Source organism: Herpailurus yagouaroundi, unplaced genomic scaffold (assembly GCF_014898765.1).
Source record: "Herpailurus yagouaroundi ecotype Mexico unplaced genomic scaffold, PumYag 28, whole genome shotgun sequence".
In the NCBI taxonomy this organism is placed as follows: domain Eukaryota; kingdom Metazoa; phylum Chordata; class Mammalia; order Carnivora; family Felidae; genus Herpailurus; species Herpailurus yagouaroundi.
Window position 1 is genome coordinate 167,894,159 of NW_024412376.1, and position 16,761 is coordinate 167,910,919.

A 16,761-nucleotide genomic window follows, 5' to 3' on the forward strand; every position below is an offset into this window, starting at 1 on the left:
CCACTGCCTGGCGCTATTTGCCTTCCGTGACCCTCCGCCAGCACCTCCTTCTCTTCCTCTTCCCCTTGGACTTGCTGGGTTCCGGAAAGGGTTTCCCAGTCTGGGCGCTCCGGGCCGACACGGCCCCCAGGTCATGCTCGCAGCAGCATGGCCGCCCGTCCCGCGTGGAGCCGAGGGCCGCCCCGTCCTGGTGCTCCTTGCAGAATGAGTTGGGGCAGAAGTGGCAGAATGACGTGGAAGGTCTGCCACACACGTCACAGTGGTGCCAAGGACATTCCCACTTCCCTGCAACGAAACACGAAACGTGAGCCGGAGCGGCGGAAGCATCAACAACTTCTAGCGTTTGCGTGGACTGTCCGGTGAGACGAACAGAGACGACACCGCTCCTCCCCAGCTGACGTGGAGAGGAGCAGAGGCCAGGCGGGCCGGCCCGGCGGGGGACGCGGCCCACCCCCGGGCCCCGCTGGCACTCCGGCTTCTCTGTGACCTCGCCGTGGCCTGGACCGGCTTTCTACTGGGGATTTGATCTTTCCGGCGTTAATCTGCACCAGCTTGCTGCTCAGTGGGGTCACCACCCCGTCACCTGCACACTTCCCTCTCGCGTCTGTCCAGAAAGTCTCGTTCTGTCATCTTTTGCACACGATCTGTTTTCTTTTACGATCAAACGTGTTTGACTTCCCTTTGTATAGATTTTGGTTTGCATGAGGATCTGTTTCGCTTCTGGACAAGTTAACATGTCACACCCTCACCCGTCATCCCTCCAGAGCGAGGCTGTTGAGAACAAGGCGGAGCCCGCCCCGTGTCCCCCTCCCGGCCCTGCGCGTCCCAGGCTGGCTCCGGGGGCCCCCTTCCTACGACACCCAAGGCTGGGCAGAGCTCTGCGCCCGGAGCCCGGCCCCCCTCCCACGCCGGCAGCCCTGGCTCGGCAGCCACTCGCGGGACCTTGGCCCAAGCCCCGCTCCGGGTGGTCCGAGGGGCTCCACGGCCGTGCCCGCCGCAGACCCTGACTCCACACACGGACCTCCCTGGGCCGGGCCTCGCTACCTGAGTCACCGAGTCTGTGACCGGGAGAGGAGAGCCATCGACAGGGACCCCCAAAGGCCGCCGGGGGGGCCCGCTCACCCACCGAAGGGCCGCTTGCCCAGGCCCAGGCACGACAGGTGGTAGGCCTTGGTGCAGGATTTGCGGTCACACAGCACCAGCTGGCCGCCGTCCCCACAGCGGAAACACTCATCCTCGGACTCCTTCTTCCCTTCGCCTCTGGTTCTCCGCCTCCTCGTTCTTTTCTTGCTCTTTTTGCCCTTTTCCTCTGAAGAAAGGGACGTCGAGGTCTAAAGTGAGAAACCAACGCGCTTTGTTTACGAGACCTGCGTGGACCAAAGCAGTAACAAACGGAACCACAAAGAGGGAGCACAAGAGCCGTGGTGCAGGTGCGTGCATCTCCGGGGACTCTGCAGACGCTTTCGCCTGGAGGAGACCGAGCGGGGACCAGGCGTGTGCCTCGGGGGGGTGGGGGGGGTGGGGCTCATCCCACACACACACACACACACACACGCGCGCGCCTGTTCTGCCCCACGGGTGACCACTGAGCACAGCGAGGAGGACCAGCTTTGCCAAGAGCCTCTGCAGTAGCAGCTGTCGGCGCCTCCCGGATCTGTGGGCGGGACGCACGGGCCCGGAGCGGCCCCGCCCCCACGGGATGCGCCCCTCGCTCTTTCCAGTAAGAACCGCACTGTGAGCGAGAGAAACAGAATCATGCCCTCGGCTGAAGCAGCAGACCCCCGTGGACAGCCCAACTCCGGGCCAGATGCCCGTGATCCCCCCGCGTTTGGGGGCCTAGGCAGGCAGGTAAGTGGGCCCCAAATTCATGACCTGCCCGGAATCTCAGAACGGGATGCTCCTTGGAAACGGTGTTGATGCAGATGTAATACGTTAGGATGAGGTGCTACTGGGGCAGGGCGGGCCCTTAACCCAGAATGACTGGCATCCTCACGAGGAGAGGAAGGGACACAGAGACAGGGAGAAGGCCCTGTGCAGATCAGGGCAGAGACGGGAGTAACGCGTCCACCAGCCAAGGCACGCCAAGGCCGGCTGGAAACTGCCAGAAGCCAGCAGAGCCTCCGGACAGAGCGAGGCCCGGACAGAGCGAGGCCCGGACAGAGCGAGGCCCGGACGGCGCTCTGGCTGCAGACTTCCGGCCGCGTGAGCCATAGGAGCCCGGAGCCCTGCCGCCCACACCCTGCAGGGACCCCTCCTGCCCGCCAAAGCTACCCGCCAGCCCGGAAGAAGGGACGGACGTGTCCGCAGACGTCAGAAAGGCTGGCATCCGTGACCTTACCTTTGGTCTGTCCCCAAGGAACCCGCTGCAGTTGGAGGCCCCACACCGACAGACTGTCTTCTCGTTACCCAAACAGTCGAGGTTGTAGTTAAAGGTCAGCTCCGTCCCTAGGGGAGAAGAGACACGCGGCCACCCTGGAAACGCGTTCGTCAGGCCCACAACACACACTCCTACTCGCTCACGTCCACACCGGCGTCACGGCCTTGGGGGAGCCCGCGGATATGTCGTACCTGCGGGGATGTCGCACACGGCAAACAGGCCCACGCGAGTGTCCCCGTTCACCGTCCACTTGAGGGTCTCACAGTTGGGCTGGCAGCTGTGATTCATGAACCGGGAGTAGTTTCCTTTGGGGCCAGCATCAATTATCCGGTCCTGTAAGGTACAACTCAAGTTTCAAGTCGCATTTAAACGCGGGGGTGACCCTTAGCCATTATGCCCTTCTTAAAGGGAATTTTCACGGTCTCTCCCACTGGCCGACGATGTTGTACTGGAAACCGTGGCCTCCTGTGTCCGCTCGGACAGGACGCCCCCAAACCAGTTCTCTGTTTCTCTCACTCACGGAGGGCAGGTCAGGACCACGTGGCGAGGACCAAGCCCCAGCGAGTCCCGGTGAGGACGGGGCAGCCGGCAGGCGCTTCCCCACACCAGCCAGCAGGTGACAGACAAGCCAGGAGGGACGGGAAGGCGTCACCACTGACAGCCGCCAGAGACTCACATCGACGGACACAAACGACAGGACCCCGGTTCCAAAGGAGCAAAGGATATAACCACACGATTCCCGAAGATCTGACCCAGACGCGCAAGCACTTTGGGAAGGTGTCCACGTTGCCAAGCAGTGGAGGAAACGCAGGTGAAAAGGACAACGGAACCGGACGCACTCGGTGACCGCAGGAACGGGTTTGATTAAAGCAGCCGGCGCTGGCGGAAAATCCACAAACAGGTGCACGCCGTGGCCCTGCCCTGGGGCCAAGCCCGCAACGCAGCACTCATGCACACGCCACCACCGTCCAGCAACGGGACGGTGCGGCTGGAGGTCCCTGCCCCGTGAGGGGGGCAGCCGAGGTAAGGGATGCACGGGGGAGGAGGGCACTTAAGATCAGGCACATACAGCACTGTGGTCACGAGTTTGTGCAGAGCTCTGTGTGAATGGGGTGAACAAATGTGCAAATACACGATCTACACCCACACCAGGTGTTCCTTTCAATACAGAAATGCGATCAGAACGGGCTTGCTCTGCAGTGTGCCCTTTCCCTCTGCATAGGGGCCTTTCACGGCCCGCACGGTGTTCCTTCCCACAGCGGTGGAGGCCCTGGCCCCACAGCTTCCACGGCGTCACCGGCCCCAGGGCTCGAGGGTGCACTTCCTGGCTGAGGGCTGAGGGCCAGCATCCCTGGGCGACCTGGTGATCTGCAGCTCCCTCCCTATGTGTGTGTGTGTGTGTGTGTGTGTGTGTGTGTGCGCGCGTGCGCACGCACGTGTGTGTATATTCTGGATACCAGACCCTTGGTAACTATGTGTCAAATCTTTCTCCTAGGACGACACTCGATTTTTAACTTGATGGTACCTTTTCTCGCTCAAAACTTGCCCAGTTTTACACAACTGATTTTGTCAATCCTTTACTTTATGCGTTCAGGGTCTTCGACTAGCCTCGCACAGCCTTCTCTAACCCCTAAGTTACACAAGAGACCTCCGGTGTTTCCTGGCTCCTTACGGCATCTGGAAGATCTCCTCTTGTGAGTGCAGTGAGGGGGCACCATTGCCCAGAGGTCTGTCGTCTGCCGCCCCGTCACTTGCCGCTGAGACTGGGCTACACCGTTCACGGGAACGCCACAGAGCGTGGGTGAGCACCGTTCAGTCCTGCGGGCTTCGCCGTCTGCGTGGGCTCTTCTAGATGGCCCATCGACATTTACTTTTATGATTTTTTTTAACGTTTGTATTTATTTTTGAGAGAGAGAGAGACAGAGTGCTCTGCGGGTGCAGAGAGAGAGGGCGACACAGAATCCGAAACAGGCTCCAGGCTCCGAGCCGTCAGCACAGAGCCCGACGCGGGGCTCGAACCCACGAGCTGTGAGATCATGACCCGAGCCGAAGTCGGACGCTCAACCGACTGAGCCCCCCCAGGCGCCCCGACGTTTACTTTAAATTGTTAATCTTCGCGTGGAGATCATGGCAATTTGACGTTTGGGAAGACGCACATTGTGACATTTCCTCTCAACCAGAAACAGAGCCGTGTCTCGTTCATTCGTGTCCTCTCATGTGTCCCGCGGGAGAGCTGTCGCCAGTGTTTCCGCGTGTGTGGGGGGGACCTGACGCCGGTGCGCAGGTCGTCCCTGAGCCTTCCCCCATGCCGCCGTGTCCGGGGTCAGGAGCAGCAGCCACAGCATCTTGTCTCCTTCCTGAGCCGTCTCAGGCCGAGAGTCTGGGACAGATTTTCACAGCTTCACCAAACTGGAAGAAACTCCCTTCTTTTCCCAGTTTCCCAGTGTTCAGGGAGTGGGGCTTACACAGCCTCAGAGGATTCCGTGGCACTCGTTAAGGTGACAGTGGGTGCCTTCCTGCGTCTGTCAGTCCTGGGCTGTGAAGGCCCCTGCGCTCCTGGGGGACGGGGGCGGGGGGGGGGTGCTTCTCAGGGGCGCACCCTCCCCTCCTGTGGGCCCCAAGCCCGCTCCCTCTGCCCTATCACTGGGCCAGGCCTGGGATCTGCCCTTGGGGGGGGGGAGGGGGCGGGGGTGTGTCTGTGGAAAGCCCTGGGGACCGGGGGGGGGGGAGGGGGACGGACGTGGCTTTTTACTTGTGCTGTTTGCTAACTGCTAAAGTTGTGCGTTGACTTCAGTTCCCTCATTAACCGTGTTCTTTCTGTCTGTCTGTCTGTCCAGGGCCCCTCCCTCTGCCTCAGAGGCGGACGCATGGCAGACCAGCTCCCCCAGCCTCTCCTGGCCTCCCTGTTGCCGCACGAGGGATGTGGCGCCGGGCACGCGCTCTGCACGAAGGGGTCCTTGCCGCCATCGAGGGCTTCCTTTGAGCCCCCGGACGTGGTGGGGCCGGAGTCCGACCTCACCTGACAGGGGCCGCCTGCCCCGTACACGACTTTACACTCCAGCTTTCAGAATCTTTCTTTCTACGGACAGCAGAGAAGCAGGCTTTGCTTTACGGACCACTCGGGGAATCTTTAAACAGGCGAGTCAATTCAATTCCCTGTTTACAGACAGGACGATACGCTGTGCACAAGTCTAACCTACCAGCCCGTTCTGTTTGCATGCAGGCCTCTTAAGCCTTTCACCGCGAAGTAACGCGGATTTCGTTACAATTTTCCCGTCCTGTTGGCAATTTGGAGTTTTGTCCTCCCGACCACCCTTTATAAGCAGCCCAGCATCTCCAGCCGTGTGTGGCACCCACGGGTCTGCCACCATGGCCTCAGTGACCCCACCTCGCCAGCACCGCTCGGCCACCTTCGGTCTCCCTCCGGGAGTTACCGGCTCCGATCCCCGGCTCCCACCAGAGGTGACCTGGGCTGCCCTTCCCTGTGTTGGGCACGATACCCCAAGCACGCTGTGCTCCCGGACAGCCTCCTGGCTCCGCGCCTCACACTCGAGCCTCTTACCCTGTAGCCGCTGCCCCTGATGAACTGCTCAGCTGGCCGCAGGGTCTCTGGTCTCTGGCCCTCTCTTCTCCTGAACACCGTGTGGGAGCCGACCCTCTGTGCTCAGGCGCGGAGCTCTGTGTCCACAGCTGGCAAGCCGGCCTCGTTCTCTTCCCTGGTACGCAATTCAGTGTCTTCGTCTGGCTACCAGAAGGTTTTGTCACACCCATAATTTTGATACAGTATTTCCTACGCTGGCCATTCTGGATGGATTTCCCGGAAACACAGCACCGTCTTCACCTCCTTCCGGTGTCTGGAGCGCCCGCGGTCACGCAGAGACTGTCCTCGGCCCGTGCCCTGTGTTGTGCTGGTCTCGTCCTTCCCCGCTCTCTCCCCACCGCGTCCTGCTCAGTCCCCGCGTCTGTCCCACGTCTGCCCCGCGCTTCCACGCGCTCCGGGCAGCTGAAGCTTCTGATGGGAGATGCCGGTCTCCTCCTGTTCCACCCCACGCCCCCCGCGTTCCCGACTCAGCTCTGCCTGCCGTCTGGCCGCCTCTGACTCCTCACTCTCTCAAGTCCAGTGCTTTGTGACGGCAGCCGTCCCAGTGGCTTCTCTCCACCACAGGCGGCTTCTGTGGTCCCTTTGCCACCCCGCTCGGAGGGCGCCGGGGCCCCGCAGCAGCTGGACTCAGGGAGTGTGCGCCACGTGCTCTGTCTCGGGCACCTTCTCTGTCTCTCTCGGAAGACGGCCCTTCCCGAGCCCGTCACTCCTGCCTCCCAGGAGCCCCCATGCCGCCCGTCTCCGCTGCCCCCTTCCAAGACTCAGTGCTGCTGCCCAGCAGGTGCCACCTGCAGACGGCTCTTCGTCTCTTCTGACAAAGGCACTTCCAGGCTGATGGCCTGTCTGTCCCCAGCCCCACCGAAGACGTACTCCGTATACGTTTTGTTGCCGTTGCTCTGGGAGCGAGCAGCCACCCTCTCCTACCACAGTCCTACGTGCATTTTAATGTTCACAGGTTCCTGTTGCTGCACCGCGGGTCCACTCCTGTCTCCCACTTTCTTCATTGACCTTCTTTTAAGATCTCTCCAAGCTGTTAGATACGCATCGAGTTCCTGGGTCTCCTCCACCCCCACAACTGCACCCAGTAAGCAGGGGAGTGAGGACCCTACTAAGGCCTCCTCCTTGGCTGCTGTGGCTGTTCAAAGTCTACTTTATCTGATGCTAATGTACTACGAACAGCCTTCTCTGCACTAGCCTTTGCTAAGTTTTTAATTTTCTAGTACACTTACAAGCTTTCTGCTTCCTTTTTTTGTTTAATTTTTTAAAGTAATCTCCACACCCAACATGGGGCTTGAACTCATGACCCCGAGATCAGAGAGGCCCGTACTCCACAGACTGAGCCGGCCAGGCACCCCTCTAGTTCATTCTTAATACATAAGTCACAGAGCTTCATATCAGATTCCCGGGGCGCCTGGGTGGCTCAGTCGGTTAAGCGTCTGACTTCGGCTCAGGTCACGATCTCGCGCTCTGTGAGTTCCAGCCCCGCGTCGGGCTCTGTGCTGACAGCTCAGAGCCTGGAGCCTGCTTCAGATTCTGTGTCTCCCTCTCTCTCTGGCCCTCCCCTGTTCATGCTCTCTGTCTCAAAAACAAACGTTAAAAAAAATTTTTTTTTTTTAAATCAGGTTCCTGTATTTTAGTCAGTCTAAACCTTAGTCTTATAAATTAAGCCATTTACATTTATTGTGATCATTGCCACACGTGTATTTTTGTGTCCCGTGCATGGTTTTTTGTTTTTAAGAGAGAAAAAACAGAGGAGATGGGTAGAAGGAGAGAGAGAGAGAGAGACAGAGAGGCCCAAACAGCCTCCGCATTCATTGTGGAGCCTGATGCAGGGCTTGAACCCCACAACTCTGGGATCATGACCTGAGCTGAAATCAAGAGTTGGACACAGAACCAGCTGAGCTAAACCCATGCTTTCTAATTACCCTCTTTTCTCTTTTTACCTCCCTCCTACCTCACTGTCTACTTTCCTCATGCTCCTTTCCACTCAGTCGACGACTTGGAAGTCACACCTTCTGTTTCTATTCATTTAGTAATTTTCAGTGTAGCTTTAACATGCATACTTTGCCAAAGTGGAAAGTTGGTGAGACCTCACCCCCGCATCCACACAAAACAAGCAGCTCGCAATGGCTCCGTGCCACCACTTCTAACCCGTCTGGGGCCGTCAGCCTGCCCTGCCCCTGACACCACAGCCCCTCCTGCCCAGCAATCACCACCGTGGTTCCCACGGTGCCAGGCGGCCAGACCCGTACAGGTGTGCCCACTATGGATTCGCATGCACACCACACCTGCTTGCGTCTCGCAGGTCACTTCTGAAGCTCGCTCTGCTTCCTCGGTGGTGCTCGGTTGTGGAGCGGGGGCTACCACCTGCCACTCTGTGCCGTGTCTTCTGGCCGTGGGTCACACGTGGAGGAGTCTGACTGTCTGGCTGTCGCTCCTGGAACGTGCTCCTCTCTCTGCCACTTTCAGTCTCTGGCGTCCCTGCTACATGTCTTTGCTACGTTTGGGTGTTTTTTTTTTTTTAATAGCATCTCTAGGTATACGTTTATTTTTAGTTGTGCTATTCAAAACTTGGGTCAGTTTCCATCAGATTCTAGAAAATCCTTTTGCCACATGACCCTTCCCCCATTCTCTTGTCTTTCCTTCTGGAGCATCTGAACGTGTCTGCCTTCTGCGTCTCCCGGCCTCTCCGACAAGGTTTTCATCTTCCCTTCCCGTGCCACGGCCGACAGCCTCTCTGGTCCCGGCTTCCGCTCCAGCCATTTGCCCTGTGGCTGCCCAGCGTCTCCTCAGCCGCCTTCTGGGCTCATCTCGACGACTGCGTGTTAGCTCTCGGTGTGAGGCGTGATCGCCACGTCTCCTTTAATGGCTTCGGCCGTTTCTCACACGCTCACTTAAGACTTGGTGCCAGACTTCAGTCTTACTACTTCTGGCTCTCACCAAAAGCTGAGACTTTGTGAAGGTCCTGCTTAAGGACATCCTGTTCCACGGCCCCATAAGCGCTGAAGTGGGACTTGCACTCTTTTTATGGCAAGGACGTGACGTGAGGTATGAGTTGTTTCTCTCTCGTGGGTCTTTGGCTTTATCTTCTCTTCAGTCAGGGAGCCTAAGTGAATTATTAGGGTTCAGCAATTTCAGGGACCAATGTGTGTGTTAAATGACGAAACTGGCATTTCTTACGACACACGAGTGGTTTACATTTTGACTCCAAAACCTGGTAAGACACGCGTTTCAAGTGTTAAACTTCTAATAAAACAACCTCCCTCACCACTACCGTCTAAAAGGGAGGGGGGTGGCAGCGGGCAGCCTAAATCCGCTACCCTCGGGGCCAAGCGTACGGGCCCCTTGCCTAGGACTACAGCCCTCTGAGGGGTCTACACGGGTGCCTCAGCTCCAGCTGCCCGCCAGGCCTCCGAGCAGGCCTTGGCAGTGGTCCCCACATGAGGGTTGGCCCCCGGAGGCTGCACGCGCTCGCCCCTGCTTCTGAGAAGCGGGCTCTCTGCCCCTCACCTGCCACCCTACACGCGTGTTGTGGGCAGTCGGTCCTCCCCCATCCACGGCTGGGTGTTCTTGTACCACGGGACCCCTGTTTGCCAGCCTGTGGGGTCTGCCGGACCCACCTCCGGCAGGGGCTCCGGATGTACTGTGCCCCCCGACGGGCCCAGGGAGGAGCTCCGCCCCCCTCTAGTGCAGGACCCTCACCTTTCTAACCAATTCCTTCACCTTGAGCGATTTCGAACTTACAGGAAGAAAAACGGAATGCTACGGCCGACACCCGCACCTCTCACCCGGACACGCCGCCTACTGACACTTTCACATGTTTGCTTTGTCCTCATCACCTAGCCCGCAGAGGTGCCCGCGCACACGCTCCTTCCCTCACCCTCTGCCAGTGAGTTCCTCAGACACGTCAACGCTGTCCTCCCGAGGAGCTCCCTGTGCAGACACTTAGCCGTCAGGGACGGCACCGTGTCCACAGTGGGGTCTCCCGCACGGTCTCCAGGGGGTCCCGTCCGGCATCCCAGCCCCAGGGTCTAGGGTCCCGGCAGGAAGCGCACACGGACCGCGGCATCTGCCTCGTCTCCTCCTGGTGGGGCCGCGGCCTCCCTGGGGACGACCCTGCGAGGTCCCTGGGACCATCCTAACCTGGTGCGTGATCATCTTCTACCTCGTTTCCGGCCATCCTTCGCGGTAGCCACCCGCTCCTGCTGGACGACGGCCTCAAGGCCGAGCAGCGGACACGAGCCCCGTGACTGCCTTCCCCACGCACGGCGCTCGGGCACCACAGAGGCCGCCCCTGGGGTCAGAGCGGCCCTCCGCGCACACACCCGGGAAGGGCCGTCCTGGCGGGCGGGAGCCAACCCGTGAGCGTCCCGGATGCACCTTCTTCCGTTCACCCCCACCGGCAAACGGGCGGTGTGGCCCCTGCCCCGAGGACATCGGTCCCTCTGGCCGACGTATCCTGCAAACTGCACACCTGGGCTGTGCGGCCGAAAACGTGTAACTCTCCTCGTCTTTTCTCCTCTTTTCACCGACCCTCGGTCCGGCCTGTTTGGTACTTTGTGCACGCACCAGCGGATGCACGCGGCCCCAGGACGCCCTCACGCAGACAGGCCCTCAGGCAGCTGCCGGGAGACGCCGTGCCCCTCAGGAGAGAACGCATAAACGTCTGAAGACCGGGCCACGCGGACAGGACCACAGACAGGCCTGTGGCCCCGGGGCACAGCGCAGCACACGGCCCGTGGGGAGCTGGCAGCACTACCTTGTCTATGGTGAGCATGTAGAAGTGTGTGATGTCGTTCTCGTGTGCATGTTTGATCCTCGCCATGCACTCCTCCTCGTCAATCAGCTCACCGACGTACTCATTCACGAACTCTCCCTGGAAGGCGGAACAGCAGACCGTGACCGTGGTGAACAACGGGGTCCGGGTGCAGGAGCCCGCGCCCGAAGCGCCCGGAGCCGGCACCGCACGCACGTCACGATGCCGTCCGGGGCGCGTCTTCCCAAGTCCCTGGAAGTTCAGGTCTACCTCAACGACTCCATACTCAGCTGTCAGGGAACAGTTCACCCGAGCGTCCTTCCCAAAGCGGCACCCTAACCCTCGCTTCCTGCAGCAACTGCCTCCGGGCACCCTGGCGGCACACCCCAAGCTCCCACACGGCCGGCTGCCACGGCTCGCCTTCCCTAGCAGAGTCTACACGGCGAGAGCCCGGAGGAACTGGCCGCCGAGGCGGGCAGTGGAACCGGACCCGCAGGGGCCGTGCGCGTTTCAGAGCCGCTGCTCTCACCCGGGATCGGCCCTGAACCAGACCTGGGGTCTGAGGCCGCCGCCGCCCCCCAGGCCACAGCCTGGCCTCGTAAGCCAATTCCGGCTGCCTCTCTACTTCCGGCTGCCCAGCCTGGGACACGGGCAGGCCGTGTGTGGCCTGTGGCCTTGACGGACGACCTGGTCCCACGCTGCCCCGGACGGAACGGCCGCCCATCCAGGGCAGGGCTCCTTCACGGTCTTTCCTGTCACAGAGCGACCTCCAAAATGCCAAGTGGAGGCCAAGTCAGGGGCCTGCTGAGTTTTACTTTGCTAGACAGCACGCACGTAACGTTTTACGACGTTCAACCGTAGTCACTCAGACTTTTTAAAAACCCCGTTCTTACGTGCGTGCAAAAGCGTACTAAGCATAGCCAAGCGTAAACCGCCAGCCGGCCCAGGGTTTCCTGCGAGCAAGGAAAGGGGCTCGGCACACACCTTTCTGATGTCCCGCTTGGCGACCAGGCCCCACCCTTTGCCGTCGGTCTTGATGATCTTGGTCTCGGGGTACTGGCGCTTGGTGAAGCACTGATTCTGGCAGTACTCGCCCGCGGGGCACACCTGCGGGTGGCACTCGAACATCAGCATCCGGTTCAGACACTCCGAGTCGAAGCCGCAGGGGTTCTCGTCGGTGGGCTTACAGTTGCACTTGGGGATCTCAGAGATGTCGGCCGTGTGGATCTGGACTTTCCCATAGGGCTTGTTCACCTGCCGGGGACACGGGGGCGCGTCAGACGAGAGAGCAAGCACCCCGGCCTCCCGCCGGTCCCCACGCTCCAGAGGAGGGTGGCGGTGGGGGGGGGGGGGCATGGTTCCCCCCCCCCCCCCGTCACTTCACGTCCCTCGTCCACGCTTGCCCCGCCAGGCTGCCGGAAGACAGGCGCACAAGCACGTGCTGAGCACGGGGCAGGGTCCCTGTAGCGGGGACCCGCAGGCGGGTGACCAGGGAGGCTCTGCCCTGGCACACTCGCGGTTCACGGTGACAGCACAAGAGCAACCCAACCACAGAGCCACAGACAGAGGGGAAGAGGGACTGAAGCCGAGGCCAGTAAGGCGAGGGGAAACGCGGCGGAACAAAGGCCTCCTCACTGCTGGGCCGCGACAGCGAAACACAGAAGCGCGATCTGAAAACCCGCCTCAGGAGCCCTCAGGTCCCAAGCTGTTTGACCCAGGAGCTCCATCTCCACGAAGTCATCCCTGAGGAAACACTAGCCCCAGAGAACGTGTCACCTGCACACGCACACACAGGGCGCGCCGCCCGGATCTGAGGAGCAAAGACGCGGCCTCGAGCGGCCAGAAGGCAGCTGACACACTGTGTCGAGAAGGCTGCCGGGACCCAGGCGGCAGGACACGGTGACATCGGCTCACCCAGCGTGGCTGTGAGGAGCTCCTGGACCTCTCTCCCTCCCACCCCGTGGGGACGTGGGGACCCAGGTTCCCTGCCGGGACTGCCGGGCTCGCCGGAGGCAGCACGGCCACCCCCGCAGTCCTTGTGCGGCATCCACACCCTCTACGGCGGGAACATCGCTTTGTCTCCAGGGCTCCGGCTGACCAAGCCACGTTCCAGCCGAGCACCGGCCCGGGCCGGCCACCTCTCATCCAAGCTCGTCCCCAGCACCGGGTGACGACGGCGTGCCCGCCACCACCCCCGCGCCTCACGGGCTCCCGGCTGGAGCCTCACACGAGGGCAAAACCCAAAACCGCGGAGCCCCCCCCCCCCAGCCCTGCCTGCACGCCCTCCCCGCCCCCCAGAAAGGACACACGCTGGGCAGTGGCTGCACCTGCTCTCTGCCCGTGACCTCAGGCAGCGGTCCACACGGGGGCTGCAGACAGACGCTTGCTCACGGCAGCCCTCTTACCCACCGCGGCCGGAGGGCCCACCCACGGTCCCCGCAGTGACCCCTGACCCGGCCCCCCACCCCCGTCACCTTAATGTGCTTGTACGGCGGGGGCTTGCGCTCACTCTCCTGTGTTTCTCTGGCTTCCCTTTGAAGTTTGATTTCACGAAAACGAGCTTCAGCTTCCTGCAGTGCTAAAAAGTCCACGAAATGTGAGCGTGAGTAAGAGGTTTACTAAATTCACACCTCCACCTACAGGCTCTGCGTCTAAACGGCCGACGCAAGCCTCCGTGTCCCGCCAAGTGCGGTTACCGGTGTCCAGGAGGCTCTGGGGTGTGCACGCTGTTCAGGGCGGGTGCTTTAAATGCCACGAGGGTCTTCCACCCAAGATGCTCAGAGAGCGCCGGGCCGAGGAGGCCTGGGAGGCGCTGTGCCGTGCCACCTGCCACCAGGAAGGCCCAGGGCGGGTTTCTCTGGGAGGCTGACGCTCCAGCTCTCCCTGCCCGCGGGGATCTAACATCCTCCCGGGAGGACACGTCCTCTGGGAGGGGGCGGGGGTGGCACCGGGCTCGAGCGAGGGCGGAGGACGCCCTGCGTGCTGGGGCCACCCTGACCCCCAGGACTCAAGTCTGACCTCACGACCCGCCAGCGGACTCCAGCACGTTAAGTCTCAGTTTCAACATCTGTCATCTCATTACGAGTTTTGAAAATCTTTCTCATCAGACCTTTGCTGCCTGCCGTGCGTGAGGCCCACAGGAGACAAGACGCCGGTCTGTCAGCACAGCCCACCCAGCCACCCCCACGTGCCACCGGCCGCAATGCGCCCGCCCTCCGTGGACTAGGACGAGCCGCACGCACGCCAAGTCCCCCTTCCGTCCCACTCACTCTCGGCCCCGAGTAAATGCCACCTCCTCCAGTCAGGCGGTGGCATTCCCATCCCGTCAGTCACCCTGGCTGTGGAATCAGAGAGCGGGGCACCTGTCTACCTACCCACACCTGGCCCTTCCCGGGGCACCCGGTCTAGGCGGCGGCAAAGTCTTCTCCACATTTCTATCTTACATGACAGGCAAGGCAGAAGACAGCTCTGTAAACCAGCACTGGAATAACTTCTTCTAAGTAACTTCCACTGCGGGGCACCAGGGGGGCTCAGTCGGTCAAGAGACCGACTCTTCCTTTCTGCTCAGGTTATGGTCTTGGGGTCGTGGGATCGAGCCCCGCGTCGGGCTCCACACTGACGTTGCAGAGCCTGCTTGGGATATTCTGCTCTCTGCCCCTCCCCCGCTCACTCTCTCAAAATAAACTTAAAAAAAAATGTTTAAATAAAAATAGAGCTTCCAATGCATGTGAGTGAAATTAATCCCAAACCAATGCTGTAAACGTTACTCGGGAGTACATTTTATCCTGTGCCTCAACCAATCAGTCTGCAAACCTACGTTTTCCTAATTTAAAGCACGGCTAGAATGCTCAGCCTGGTGTTCTCTACAGAAACCAAACTTTCAAACAACAAAAATCAGGGTTAGCAGAAGGTACCCGAGGGTGCGGTTTCGCTCCGTCTGGAAATGTCCGTACCGTTTTTGAAGACTCTTCCGATCCCTCTGACCCCCTGGTAGCGGCTGCCCCGGTCCCCCTCCATGTACGGGAACACTCGCGCCTGATGCGTCCAGTAATAATCTTTAGACCCAAAGAAAAACACAGGGAATTCTCCAATCTCGTGCTTCATTTTCTGAATATTTGGGGGAACATTTTTGGGATGGCAAACTTCTGCCGGCCACCATCTATTATAAATATTAAAAACAGGGTTCACAGACTCTTCAGACAGAGTGACAGTCATTCAGCGCTTTCAGTCCTGCAAAGTGAAAAGAACACAGTGAACAAGGAGGCAGACAGGGTTCCGGTCCTCACACCTGTAGTTCCCCAGTTTCACCCAGACGACGTCCTGGAAGTGCAGCTTCTTCCCGGCTCGGCACTCGTTGCAGAACCAGCTGCCGTCGGGCATCTCGATGCTCAGGCAGTCGGGGTGGAAGGCCGCCGGGCAGGACTCACAGCACAGCAGGCTTCCCCCTGCAAGGGAGGGCGAGCGGCTCACACTGGCCCTTCCCGCCCCTCGCTCCACGACGCGAGCCTAACCACGGCCGGCCGTCGGGGCGCAACGAAACAAGCCCGTCTTGTTGGCATCACGGCGAACTCGCCCTCCGGCGGTGCGCCGGCCTCCGTGAGTTCAGAAACGTCACGGCGCACACCGGCACGGGAGCACTTGGGAGACATCGGGGGCGTCCCCACCCGGAGCAGGGCGGGCGCGGAGGCCCCAGGGGTTACCTGCGAGAGCTGTGCGCGAGGGAGCCCAGAGAAGCAGCCCGCCCTGGCCGCCCGCCGTGGCGCCAGCCCTCACCTTTGGAGCACACGAAACACCAGCTCACGTTCACGTGAGCGTGATGCCTCTTCCCCTTGCGGGCAGTGAAATGGCTCGTGCAGATGATGCTGTGGGAAGCGATCACAGAGCAGCCGGCCGCCAGACAAGCGTCCCCTCCGTGGTAGGCGACGGGGCAGCGGACGCACCGCATCATTTTCCCTGGGGGCAGAGACACGCGCTGAAGGCCCGACAGGGAGCAGGGCGGCGAGAGGCGACCGAGCCCCCCACGCGTTTAGAAAATTCACGCTGAAATAAACTCGGCGTATTTGACGAAAGCAGTAACCAGGATGGAAAGAACACTTAATAGATGTTACAAAAACACATCTCCCCCAGGCAAAGGTGCTTCAAAACCATCAAGAGAATCGTCAATCACTTAAAATGCCTTATTCTCTCTCTCTCTTTTTTCTTTTTATTTATTTATTTTTTTTAATTTTTTTTTTCAACGTTTATTTATTTTTGGGACAGAGAGAGACAGAGCATGAGCGGGGGAGGGGCAGAGAGTGAGGGAGACACAGAATCGGAAGCAGGCTCCAGGCTCCGAGCCATCAGCCCAGAGCCCGACGCGGGGCTCGAACTCACGGACCGCGAGATCGTGACCTGGCTGAAGTCGGACGCTTAACCGACTGCGCCACCCAGGCGCCCCTCTTTTTTCTTTTTAAATAAAAGTTTGTTTATTTTTGAGAGATAGAGACACGAAGCATGAGTGAGGGGAGGGGCAGAGACAGAGGGGGAGACAGACTCTGAAACAGGCTCCAGGCTCCGAGCTGTCAGCACAGAACCCGACGCGGGGCTCGAACCCACGAACTGCGAGATCTTGACATGAGCGGAAGTGGGACGCTCAACCCGCTGAGCCCCCCAGGTGCCCCGCCACATTCTTAAATAAGGTCAAGCAGGGCTGATAAACCCAGGCACCGCCAGCCCGTGGGGCCTGTAGTGCGTCTCGCAACGGCTCCAGCCTCTACCCACTGGGTGCCAATCTGCGCCCCCCAAGGTCTCCCCAGACGTGGCCCAGTGTTCCTGGCGAGCAACATCGCCACGGCTGAGAACCACCGGTGTCAGAAGTACAGATAGCCCGCCGTCCTCAATCCCACACGCCTAACGCGAAATAAGGCAGATACGACTTGATGTTAAAGTACCTTCCTCAGGGCGCCTGGGTCGCTCAGTCGGTTAAATGTCCGACTCCCTTGCTTTCAGCTCAGGTCACGTCACGATCGATCGTGAGATCAAGCACGG

General features: G+C 60.2%; 1 protein-coding gene, 2 long non-coding RNA genes and 1 other non-coding gene across 4 annotated transcripts in view; 2 read left to right on the forward strand and 2 right to left on the reverse strand.

Annotated features, from left to right (window-relative positions):
* Positions 1-6: 6 nt before the first annotated feature.
* Positions 7-16,761, reverse strand: part of NSD2 (nuclear receptor binding SET domain protein 2) — a 45,914-nt gene continuing 29,159 nt past the window's right edge. Inside the window, exons 10-19 of the mRNA XM_040489615.1 lie at positions 15,508-15,687; positions 15,023-15,179; positions 14,688-14,893; positions 13,209-13,312; positions 11,719-11,988; positions 10,738-10,854; positions 2,569-2,710; positions 2,339-2,445; positions 1,127-1,331; positions 7-285 (exon numbers count right to left, since the gene is read on the reverse strand). Of these exons, the coding sequence (XP_040345549.1) occupies positions 14-285; positions 1,127-1,331; positions 2,339-2,445; positions 2,569-2,710; positions 10,738-10,854; positions 11,719-11,988; positions 13,209-13,312; positions 14,688-14,893; positions 15,023-15,179; positions 15,508-15,687 (1,760 nt within the window). The 3' untranslated portion in view covers positions 7-13. The remainder of the gene's footprint in view (positions 286-1,126; positions 1,332-2,338; positions 2,446-2,568; positions 2,711-10,737; positions 10,855-11,718; positions 11,989-13,208; positions 13,313-14,687; positions 14,894-15,022; positions 15,180-15,507; positions 15,688-16,761) is intronic.
* LOC121040497 (small Cajal body-specific RNA 23) lies at positions 2,819-2,945 on the reverse strand. The gene has a single exon (XR_005795334.1).
* On the forward strand, positions 4,375-7,220 carry LOC121039423 (uncharacterized). Its single transcript, XR_005794787.1, has 2 exons — positions 4,375-4,875; positions 5,215-7,220. It is a non-coding gene; the product is annotated as an uncharacterized LOC121039423 (long non-coding RNA).
* On the forward strand, positions 7,517-13,375 carry LOC121039421 (uncharacterized). Its single transcript, XR_005794772.1, has 2 exons — positions 7,517-9,026; positions 9,725-13,375. It is a non-coding gene; the product is annotated as an uncharacterized LOC121039421 (long non-coding RNA).